This window comes from Stegodyphus dumicola, chromosome 10, assembly GCF_044657685.1.
Source record: "Stegodyphus dumicola isolate Sdum_Otavi_A_Nest chromosome 10, ASM4465768v1".
NCBI lineage: Eukaryota > Metazoa > Arthropoda > Arachnida > Araneae > Eresidae > Stegodyphus > Stegodyphus dumicola.
Window position 1 is genome coordinate 6,503,139 of NC_140777.1, and position 13,076 is coordinate 6,516,214.

At 32.8% G+C, this 13,076-nt stretch overlaps 1 protein-coding gene across 4 annotated transcripts in view; it reads right to left on the reverse strand.

Annotated features, from left to right (window-relative positions):
* LOC146994867 (uncharacterized) overlaps positions 1–10,313 on the reverse strand; it is a 60,612-nt gene extending 50,299 nt beyond the window's left edge. For 3 of the 4 annotated variants that reach the window (XM_085824616.1, XM_085824615.1, XM_085824614.1), the window contains exon 1: positions 10,157–10,313. In XM_085824616.1, coding sequence (XP_085680742.1) covers positions 10,157–10,206 — 50 coding nt within the window. In that variant the 5' untranslated portion in view covers positions 10,207–10,313. The remainder of the gene's footprint in view (positions 1–10,156) is intronic. The other variant, XM_085824613.1, reaches the window with a different exon arrangement.
* Between the last annotated feature and the right edge of the window lie 2,763 nt (positions 10,314–13,076).

Consider the following 13,076-nt stretch of genomic DNA (forward strand, 5'->3'; position numbering starts at 1 on the left):
TAAAGTAAGTTAAAAAGCAATCTAAATAAAAATATATATGCATTTTTCCAAGTACCAAGGAAGGGCATGATTGGAATGATCTTCTAGCAATGGTGAAAGGCGTGGAATAGGGCAAAATAGGTTGAGAACCACAATGTTAGATCTTTTAAGTACTAGTAAAAAAAAAAAAAAAAAAGAAGTTTGAAGCTTTCCAGGGCATTCAATTATTATTAAATTAAATTTGTTTACATCTAATTAGAATTTCGATACACTTCCGCAAAGAACCCGGCAAATGCAAACATCCCCAACTTTGCCGATAATAGTTCAAACCTGGTAATCCGGCAGATTCAACCTATTCGCTTGTACGAAGGTTGCAATCATTACTCTAACGTTCATTTTGTTGAATTATCCCCATCGTTGTTCGCATTTGCCGATTTAAATTATTCTTCACTTATTTATTATTTTTTTTTTGTATTTTCCCGTTATTATTTATGAACTTTTAATAAATACATAGAAATATTTTCATATAATTAAGGAAGTTTTCGGTGACAGATGCTAGTTCGTGGAAGAAAATATGGTGGAAGGGGGTTAATGGTAATTGGTAACATGGCTGTTAACGTAGCGTTAAGCACGCAGAATCATGAGGTTTCCAAACGATAAAATATTTTGACTTCATGGGCCACCAAAATATGCATTTAAAATAATTAATTAAGTAATGTTTTTATTATTGGTTATGGTCATAATGAGAAAAACAATATTTATGGCTTAAAACTTCAACCAGATAATATATTGTTAATGCACAATTAGATGATTCAACTGAAATAAAAAAGTATTATTTATTCTCTAAAATGACGGAATAGTTTTATGGATACCCAAAGTCATCAAAATTAGCAAACCACTACTTGTGTAATGAATCCTAGTGCAAATGACTCTTCAAAAGTAATAAAATGTACAATTTTCTAGTTTTATTAACAATGCTACTGAACAGAATTTCAGTACTGAAAATTATTGGTACTGTCAAATATACTATGAAAGACAGGCAGTTGTTTCAACATAAAATGCTTTAAACTGTTTACAAGTACATTAAAAAAATAACACTGAAAAACTGTTTATGTAAAATGGATGTATTAAAAGTCAAGCATTCATTAATTTATTACAGGCACATGGCTCTTACTGAACTAAGACTGTCACTGAATGATTGTTTGGAATCGACATTTCTTGCTGTCTGAAACCTACTTCACCTATTTTAGAATGATGTAAACATGCAGTTGTGGCTCTCACTGACCTAAAGTTTGGCCACTCCCGATCGATTATATACGTCTACTGTATTTATACCTATTATACTAAAAAATGAAAAAAAAAAAAAAAAAGACATTTGTAGTAGAAATATTAGTATTCTATATGAATTATGGAAAGTACATGTAATGAATAATACCGTGACCAAACACTTAAAAAAAAGAATAGATTAAGTGTTTCCTACCTCGATACTTGAGAAAGCAATCCTGCCACACAATACATAGTTAACTTTTGATTACATGATAGTCAAAAGTCGTTAATCCGGACACCCATAATCCGGACCAATGCGTAATGGGTTCACACATGCGCATAGGTGTTTACGCATGCGCGTAATACCTTTACGCGTACGCACATGCATGTGCGCATGCGCGTTTAATGTATAATGGAGGGTATAAGCTAAAATTATCTATTTCAGTTAATGTTGCAGATTGCGTTGTTCCTTAATCATCTAATTGGATCCGGCTTACTATTTTTTGCAGACTGTTAAAACAATTTTATAAAAGTAAGCTTGAACTTTCGATTATGTCAAAAGGAATTTCCGATTCTGGAGCTGGTGAAGGATCTACAAAGCGAAAGCATGTTTTGTTTTGGCAATGTATCATAAGACTGCGAAAGTATTTTCAAACAAAAAGTGGAATCGCCGCAAAAAAAAAAAAAAAATGGATAAAAACATATCCTTTGTTTCCCTAACCATTCTGAAATCTGTTTATCAATTTCACGCTGCCCTGCGCACGTGGGGGGGGGGACGACGCGGCGTGCAATGAACTGGAAGTTGATCTGTCAGCACTATACTTATCTTCAGAGCAGATGTTTTTATTTTATTCGGCTTATAATTCCTTACTAAATGTAGTATTTCATCTCGATGTACTCCGTCTTTGATATGATATAAATCAAATTCCTCGTCATTATAAATATCACGAATACACATCAAATAGTTTTCTGGTTGCAATTTTCTAATTTCGACTATGTGTAATGTATGCTTTACGCATGCGCGAGTTTAAAGAAATGTTTAATAAAGTAAACAAATAAGTATAAAGCTATTTTTGTTTATATTTTGATACCCATTAGATCATAATTGCTCTTTATTTCATAAATTACGGTTTCATATTTTTAATTTTATAATTTCTGCATGCCCTCTTACCAGATTTAAGTTGATGATCTATAATCCGGAAAAACCGATAATCCGGAATCGCCGAAGTCCCGACGAGTCCGGATTAGACTTTTGACTGTATTACATATTTAGTCCTACCAGTGGTTAAGAGGGCTGAATAGTGGTAGTTCAATCTCGTCTCAAATCCTGAAAAACGAGCTGGCTGGGCAGGTTATTTTTTTTTTTGCACGTATTTTGTGACATTTTCGTGGTTTTCCTCAAGTGGTGTAAATATGAGCCTATTTACCCTAGAAAAAATTCACAAAAGCATGCCTTTTTCAGCTAGCCCTCGCATGCTTTGCACATTGAATTAAATAAACACACAAACCCTTCTTATTTTTAAAATGATAAAGTTATTAAGTTCACATTACATGCAACGAAGCTTTTTAAAAGCTAGGATACTTTCTTTAACAATTACAGTGCTAATTAGTGCTGTACTTCTCAGTTATATGTGAAATAACATCTCAGTGTCACTGCTTGTGACACATTTATTTCACGTAAGTCTTCTTATGCAATCATATGCATGAAATAAACAAAACAGATGGCATGAAAAACCTAATCCATACATCCTTGGTGACTGATATTTAACATAGTTTTTATGCTGCATCTGTGAATTACACAGTTAAATTTGACTGAGTGAAATTGTGACTAAATTTCAGAAGACTTTGATAAAATTATGGTGTGAAAATTTAAAAGTGAAATTAAAATCAGATACATTGAACAGAACAATCAGAAAAGAAATGTTGTCCATAAATATATTAATAATAATTAATGATAAAATAGACATTCAAAATATTCATATAATAAATATATACAATTAGTGTAATTAATATGCATTTACAAATGATCTTAACTTGGACCATATTTGCAAGTTTTATAATGTTGTTAAATGTGGACTTTAAATAAAATTTTTAGCAGCATACATCATTTGGGTTTGTTTAAATTATGGAAAAACATGGGAGAGATATCTGCCTAAGAGGAAAGATGCCTTCAAGGAGGTCTTTCTGAAGGGAACTGGTTTGAATCCACGTTACATATTGAGAATACCATGAAAACAATCATACAACTTGCCCATTAGTTGGTTAACCAAACTACCAGACACTTTACTGTTTGGCTGCTGATGAGGTGTATATCAGTTGCAAAGCAGCGAACAAAAAATAATATATTCTTTGGTTCCTGTTACGAGTTACATGCAAAAAAGCAAGTCTTAATAAAAATGAATATGCCAAATTTAAAGTGAATATGTTGGGTGTTTTTTTTTTTTTTTTTTTTTTTTTTTTGTGCAATACATGAGCATATGCATAAAATTTAAAAAATGAGTCAGAGCAGAATATAATTTATTACTAAAAAACCTTTTATGTAATCAGTTGCAATTAAGTTTCTATTTAAATGAGAATACGTATTGATTTCATTTATGTGATAATAATGGAATTTCAATCATAGTTTTGGAAGTACTTTAAAATTATGCAATGAAGATATTAATCGTAAATTCACAATTTCTTTAGAAACTGCACTGTTAAAAACATAAATATTTTGGAATTTTATAATACTGAAAGATATTCAAAGACAGGTATCAAGTTTCCCAAGAAATTGCCAAGAAAAAGGGTCATTATTACAAAGCTCAATATTACATGATTATTCTACTTCCGTTAGGCTTTATATATTGTTTTCTGTGCTAACTTGAATTCAATACAAATTTATTTTCGTATATTGTGTTTAACCGGTTAATTTTGAATTTTCACTTCCATATGCTTAATATATTGTTTTCTCGGCTAACGTGAATTTATGTTACTTATTCTTTAATTAGTTTGATTATATTCATTAAATATCACATTTACGCGGCTTACTTCCATGTGTTTTAATATCTCATAACTGACGCCGATCAACCATAGGTGAACTTGGCGAGTAAAACAGCAAACGGCGCCAACGGGTTCTCTGCGGATGAAAACCCAAAATTTCTAAATAAATCAAACACATTCATGAAAACAAGCAATTTCAAAAGTCATTATAATAACAGTAGTCAAGAAAGCATAAAGTTACGAGTAAGAAATCTCTAACAAAGTTAAAGATCATCCATATAATCCAATTGCTATATTAATCAAAATAAATAAGAAATTCAGTACAAAGTCAGAAATCTGGACGTCCATTATCCGAAATTATCTAAAATCCGGACCTCAAAACCACCAATAGCCTTTTTCTCCTAGGTTTTACGCATGCACATTTGATTCCACCCCCCTTCCGCACATAATAAAATATCTGGAGAGTGTCAATTCTTAACTTCACTTTGACACTAAATGAAATACCTTGTTATTGAAGAAACAAACCTTTTAGCATAAATATGTACGATCAGGATCAGTAATTTGGTTTCATTGCTGCGTATCTGCTTTTTGGTACACATCTCAAACCAAAACATTCCACATAGATACATCGTTGATCTGACGCCAACCTGAGGAATCATTATTTATTATACTTTCCTCTCATCACCGCATGTTTATCAAAACATGACAACTTCAGTAATGACTCATGTAGGGATGCCTAAACAATTTTTTTTGTTAGTAATTGAATAATAAAGGAGTATGGTAACCTTATATGTTGACATTACGCTTGACGATGATTACAGATTTAAGTTAAATGTGCTAAAAAACGTTTACGAGGAAACATTTACCAAACATTTCTTTCCATTAGATTTCGTTGATGATACTCATAGACCCAAAGATTAAATTTATGGCTATTTGAATTAAGAATAACTGATTTGGGTACTTTTCCGTTTTGCCGGCGCAAGCGATAAAGTCGCCAATAATGGTACAACCGATGCCAAACGGAACATTCTCGCTGGTAACCTTTTAAGCCTCATTTTCAAAACAAGTCGCAGCTTTTTCTTATCAGATTGATTGTTTCTTTCAATACTGGCATATAATTACATAGAATTTTTATCAGATAGTTCAGTTTTATGTCTAAGGCCATTTTCGGTAATAAAGTTAATTAGGATGCAATCACAGTGCTTACCCGAAGCCGAAAATATAGAAAAGGTAAAGTCAATGGTTAAATTCATCAATTCTAACGAGAATGCATTAGCAAAGTAAAGCACTGCAGTTTTACATAATTTCTGAGTAAGCTATTCGCACGAATTGAAATATTTCTTGCATTTAAACTTGTGTTCCAAATTAAGATTTAACTTGAAATTAATGTAGATAATTACTGAGAGCATTAGATTTTTGTAGAGTAGTTTACGTGAGATGAGATCGCTTGGGGTCACGTGATATAAACCGGCGAATCAGAATGTTGAACCGTGAAAGCATAGTAAATTCTTAAATTAATGTGTTTTTACAAATTTATTGTCTTTATTTATTGGCTTTTTATAAAATTTTAAGCGATATTAAAATGTTTATGTCTTCAAAAAAAGAATTCTTAGAACTAACATTTTTTTAACATTTTTTATGTGTATACTGTATGTTGTCGCCAATAAAGACTACTTGGCGAGATTTGCGCCGGCGAAACGGAAAAGTACCCTGATTTGTTATTCACATAAACCCAAAACCAGCGCCAGGGGTCGGATGGCCACACAGACTTGGAGAATTTAGGACCCACAGAGACTGCATCAAGGCAGTAAGATATCCGGCGCCGGCCCTCAGTAAGGCTTAAATGCATGTGGGAATTTATTTATTCAGAACTATAATAAGCCTTAAGGACGTGCAAGAAATAGACATAAGTATAATATATAACAAAACTAATATAATTCAGGCATAATTGTCTCAGCGCGCAATAGAAGAAAGATAAAATTTAACGGAACAATTTGTCGTTAGTCGCCAAGCTCATGATGCATAGCCAAATATGTACAGTGAAGGATAGCTAAATTTGATGATGATAGCCACTAATTTTCAAGGTTTTCAGATATAGCAAAACGGTAAAAGTTTACAATTGGGTGCCCCTTGTTTATTGGCGATTCTTTCTTGACGCCAAGATCAACGCCAGGAAGACACAATTTCAAGATGGCCGCTACAAAAACCATGATAAGGTTAGGTTTGGTTAAGTAATTTAATTATGGCAAAGTCTCGAGGGCTATCTGCCTAAGGGGAGGGATGCCTTCATGGAGGACTTTCTAAGGAAAACTGGCTCGTATACACGTTACACATGGGGAAAACGACGAAAACACACATGCAGCCAGCCCGTTCGTGGGATTTGAACCTCGGATCGAACTACCAGTGTTCAGCGACTCTACCGCTCGGCCGCTGGTTGGCCAAAACCAAAATAAGAAGTCAAAGAGCTGCACAAGATCTGTGTCCATGTACACATCGATCTGTTTTTACTTGAAAAAACATCCTAAAATTGCACAAACTAAACATTGCGCACTGCCTTAAATATGTCCATGTACACATCAATCTATTTTCATTTAAATAAAATCGGGAAGTTAAAACAAAGTTTAAACTATCGTGGTAACCAGAAGTGAGGTTTCACGGCCAAAATTTTAAAAAAATTGTCGCCAATCGAAGGGGCACCCAATTCTACACTAGAGCCAGGAAAACAAAGGTAAAATTTTCCAATTAACGGATTTTATAAAGAAATGTGGATAAGGTGTAAAAAATGAGGATGATATAAAAGAAGTTTTTCAGGTTGATCTTTGGATTATGGTAACTTGGCGAAAATTTGGTGACCAACTCTGCTACAGCAACCCTCTATTTTTTTTTTTCCCGCCGCCATTTTGTCTTCACGAAGTAAAGACATGTTTCTTTTCTTATTATTTACTCAACACTTTTTCCAACAATCTACTAGCCGAATTACACTTATGCTAGAAATTTTATGTAACAAAACTGCTTAATCATGACAAATATTAACTGCAAAATTGGGAAAACGTGCACAATCGCAAACTCCTTGCGCGTTTTTCAGAATAGCACATACATATAAACCATTTACACGTCGACTTATTTTTACTTAAAAAAACATCCCAGAATTGCACAAAAATGGCATTGCGCACACTCTTCACTATATCCATGTACACTGCTTTTTTGTCATAAATTAGAAAATTTCACGAAAATGCATTAAAATTTTGTGAATCTTTAAATCCGGTAAAAAGCACATATATGAAATTACCTGATCGTGAAAAAGTATATACCCTTTCCAAGAATGAACATTTCCACGTATAAAATAAATAAAATATCCAAAAGCTTTTACCTCTAAATTATCTATTATATTATGAACGTCACCAACGAATTTATACGCAAACATTAAAAATAGTTACAAATACTTAGTGTCAAATATTTAAATTATTTTCATACACGTTTACTTCAACTGAAACGTATACCAAATTCCTACAAACATAAAAGTCACAAAATAACTATCATTTAATTAAAATATAACTAAACCATGTACACGTCGACTTATTTTTACTTAAAAAAAATCCCAGAATTGCACAAAAATGGCATTGCGCACACCCTTCACTATATACACGTACACTGCTTTTTTCTCATAAATTAGAAAAATTTCACGAAAATGCATGAAAATTTTGTGAATCTTTAAATTTGGTAAAAAGGACATATATGAAATTACCTGATCGCGAAAAAGTATATACCAAGGATAGACATTTGCACGTATAAAATAAATAAAATATCCAAAAACTTTTACCTCTAAATTATCTATTATAAACATCACCAATGAATTTATAACAAAACATTAAAAATGATTACAAATAGTTAGTGTCAAATACTTAAATTCTTTCCATGCACATTTACTTCTACTCAAACATATTCCAAAATACTACAAACATATAACTCTCAAAATCACGATCATTAAATTAAAATATAATTAAATTAAAAAACACTACTTGAAATATAAATAAGCACATACATTAAATTAATAAAAATTAGCTTACAATCCTAATTACTTTAAACTAAATCAGTGCTAATAACAATTTTCCAATAATACCATATTAATTTATTTACTCCTTACAGTTAGAACAATGCATAAAAATAATAACTTCAAATAATTAAAAATACTAACTTACCTAATCTTCTACAGAATCTTGAGTGCATGGCGGATCACAAAATGTCCATTTTCACCAGGTTTCTTGCACCGCCATTCAAACTATCTGTAATATCCTTCCTTTCACACAATCTCATTTCATTCCCACATATTGGACATTCATACTTATCCGCAATTAAGCAATTCTTTTCAATTACACATAAACGTAATAAAAATTTCGGATTTACTTTATATACGGCCATGGAATCCAAATATTAAACAACACTGTTTCACAGAACATAGAATGAAACTACTCCTATAAAGTACAGCAGATATTTTTACAATATACCCCCTTCTCCGATTAAAGACACAGTCATTCGTCCATTAATGTCACATGACATATCTCATGATCTCTCATTTCTCTCACACAAAATAATGCGTAATCAGAACTGAAAACTTTTCACATTATTCCCAAAGTCCTAGGTAGTAACCTTTATCGCCTCCAAAATGTCGCCAAACTACCTGTTACCATATTTCAAAGATCAGCTGTTTTTCATTGTGATGACAATGCAGTAAAAGTATAGTTTAGGGTACCCCTTGGCGAAACTTGGTGGTACATGGATACCCATGTTTCTTTTCTTTTTATCTACTGAACAGTTCTTCCAACAATCTAATAGCCAAATTACACTTATGCTAGAAATTTTATCTAACAAAACTGCTTAATCATGACAAATATTCACTGCAAAATTGGGAAAAAGTGCACAATACCATACTCCTTACGCGTTTTTCAAAATAACACATACACATAAACCATGTACACGTCGACTTATTTTTACTTAAAAAAACATCCCAGAATTACACAAAAATGGCATTGTGCACACTCTTAACTATATCCACGTACACTACTTTTTTCTCATAAATTAGAAAAATTTCACAAAAATACATGACAATTTTCTGAATCTTTAAACCCGGTAAAAAGAACATATATGAAATTACCTGATAGCGAAAAAGTATATACCCTTTCCAAACATGAACATTTCCACGTATAAAATAAATAAAATATCCAAAAACTTTTACCTCTAAATTAAGGAACACTGTTTAACACAACACAGAATAAAGCCAAATACAAAATTTCCAGATTTTTTCCCCCCTTTTCCGATTAAAGAACCGTAATTCGTCCATTAATATCACATGACATATCCCACGATCTCTCATTTCCCTCAGACAAAATAATGCGTAATCGGAACTGAGTACTGCTCACATTATTACCAAAGTCCCAGGTAGTAACCTTTATCACCTGCAAAATGTCGCTAAACTACCAGTTACCATATTCTAAAGATCAGCCGAATAATGGTCAACTTAACTGTGATATGAAGGAAATACGATCAGCCTATTTTTGAACTTATACTTTACATCTGGATTTATTATAAAATGAAGACTAAGAAAACGCATAATTCAAGGAAACTAACATTTTATACTTTTAGTTTCGCACATTTAAATATTCTGGCACTTTTTTAGGAAACTACACATATTAGATTACATTTGGATATCAAACATTTTACTTTACTTGTATACTGAATTTCTATGTACAAATGGATCACGAATATAAATATTTTCGCTCTAGTGTAGAATTGAGTGCCCCTTCGCTTCGCGACAATTTTTTAAAAATTTTGGCGATGAAACCTCACTTCTGGTTACCATGATAGTTTTAACTTTGTTTTAGCTTCCTGATTTTATTTAAATGTATGAAAAAAATATATATAAGTGAATACATACAAAGCAAGCCTTTTGAAGCGTTCTTCTTCATCAACCGCTTCCATATCCATTCAAGTCTCGGAACTTTTAAAAACCAAAGCACACAGTAAACTACGCATTTGTTCTTTGGCGCTACCAGAACCAGCGAATCAGCTTTACGTTGCAACGCAGTGTTGCCAAATCGCGCAATTTTTGACAAAACTATGCTGCCAAAATTCATGTTCTTGGGTTTTTGGGAAATTTTCGCTGCTCTTTCTTAAACCCACATATGTTAAAATAACTTTTCTATTAAAATTAATTTATAATAAAAAGATTTTGCCCCCCCAGATGGTATAGTGTTTAGGAGCCACTCGAATTTTTCATTATTTAATTTCTTCAAATATAATGCAAGACTCTAACATTTGGTGGCAACAGTTTGAAAAGTGAAACGGACATTTATAGTGATTCAACGCAAAATCGCAAAACGAAAACAATTGTCCTTAAGCCCCTTTGGATTAATAATTTAATAAGTTCATTATAAGGTAGAATTTTTATGGCAACAGTGATGTTTTGTTTACATATGCTTTTCTGTCTCAGCGTGATAACGCACGGGCTATTCCTTTATATATATATATATATATATATATATATATGTTTAGAATTCTAAATAAAGAGGTTTGTTGTTAATTAAAAAGGTTTTCTTTGCGAAATATATTTCCATTCGTCCGAAGTTATTAAAATAAGTTCAGAAATTGATTAATTTGAAACAGGAACAAAGGCGGGAGCCCACTTATTTGTTGCCTCCATAATAAATTAACCACCGCTTCTGGTTTTAGCAGTGGTCAACGTCTAATGACGGATTGGACCCGACATTGGAGTAACATAACAACTATTTTAGCAACTTAACAACTTAAACCCTACATACAGCAGGTCCTAAGGTCATACAGTAGCTACGACGGAAATGAGCACCTCTATTTGGTGTTGTTCTGTTATCAGGACCGAATTCAGATATAGCTGAAAGCTGACGATATAATGAAAAACTGAGAGCGTAGACAGACAGACGTGTTGTTTGGCACCCACTATAAGTCTTTCTGGCCACAGGAGGAAAAATCAAGTTTAGGTGCGAACACGGAGGTTAGATAGATGGAGTAAGGCAAAAAGAGCATATATTCAGAATTTCCAATATACAATCTTGTACGCTGGAGATCAAAATGTCCCCCCCCCGTATAGAGTATTGCCATTGCTTTCTTTGAAATCATTGAGTTTGTGAATCAAAAATCCGTTAAAGTTTTACAAAATATGAAGTAGATAATAAAAAAATTCCAAATTTGGGCCTCCAGATGTCCATATTCGAGTGGAGGACTACGCTATTCAAAATTTGATGTCTGTAGGTACCATTCTTTTTTCACAGTACGAGAAACATGCAGATTCCTCATTATTTAATTTCTTTGAATGTAATACAAGGCCTTGGGCAAATTTTGGGGCAAAAATTCGAAAAGTGAAACACCGTTTATAGTGAACCAACGCAAAATGCCAAAATGAAATTAATAGCCCTTCTGGGCAAATTGCCCCTTTGGTCTAAAAAATATATATATGTGTAAGAATATTTGGCAGTTTTCGGATATTTGGAATATTTGGCAGTTTTCGCTCTTGGCGACCTGGCTACGGCGGCCGGTGGGGGAGATCACCGCCAAACCCGGCTACCGACCCCGACAACTTTCTGCTGACGTTTAGGTTACTGTAAGGCTCTATAGGAGCCTTAGGTTACTGTAGAATCCGGAGTAACGGGAGGGATTTAGGGAAAACTTCTGAGGGCTCATATTGAAGGTCACGTGACCATTTTACTTCGCTTCTGCTGCGTGGATAACGTGACCATTTTACCATATGCGCAATAGGCATATTTTCAGCATGGTAACCTTCGTCGCTTGGCCGAACGAAGAACATCTATGTATGTTTGGCTTGGCGATGATTTGAGATTTCTATGATTCGTAAGTCAAGTCAAAGAATTGAGTGAAGTGTTGTGGAATGCGTGAAATTCCGTCACTTTGTGCCCAATTATGCGAGCATTTCTTTGCTAGGTGCTTAAAAAAACATACGGGGTGCGCATTGTGCACAAATATATGAGAATTTATTTACTGGGGACTTAAAAACCGTATAGGGAAATAGACGTTATCTTTTTTTCGCTTGTGTTGATGATGTTTTCGAGTTGCCTAAATTAATGTTGTAGCAATTACATGTGTTTTTGTATCATGCAATAATCAGTTAACCGTATTTTACATTTATTTCCAAATGTATTTTTGTTTTATATTTCATCTTATATTATTTGTTTTATATTTCATCTTATATTATACCGTTATCAACATTTTTTTTTTAAATTCATGCTTTCCTTAAAGGCATGTCTCATCCTAAGCAAATAACTCTCCAGTCCTTTGACATAATCAATTAATTTAACCTCATTTTACAATTTTTTTATTTCATATTTACAGGTATCATAAAAGATCTTGGCAAATAATTCTTGAGAGCTTAACATAATTAATTTAATCTCATTTATCATAAAAGTTCATCTTTTAACAGGCATTCAGCAAAATAACATACTGTGGTCCTTTCTTTTCATATTGATTACATTATCTTACCTTAGTAGTAATTCAAAAAGTATAGGTATTACTTTCAGGTAAAGCAATTTCAGGTTTTAGCAATGAGTTAAAATAAATTTCTGGTGATTCAACATACCTCATTCAGTCGTGTTTTTCACTAGTGTGAAATTTCTTTAAAAATTCTTTGTTATTTTTAATGGCATCGAAAAATTCACTGCAGTTTTTGTTCACTATTAATGTTGCAGCTTACTACAACCTTTGGTTCAGCCATTTTACTTCTTTCTGCAAACCATATCACGTTCATTAATGAGAATACTCTTTGGACTGGTGTGGATGTGTTTGGCATCCTTGGAAATGTATTCTATTAT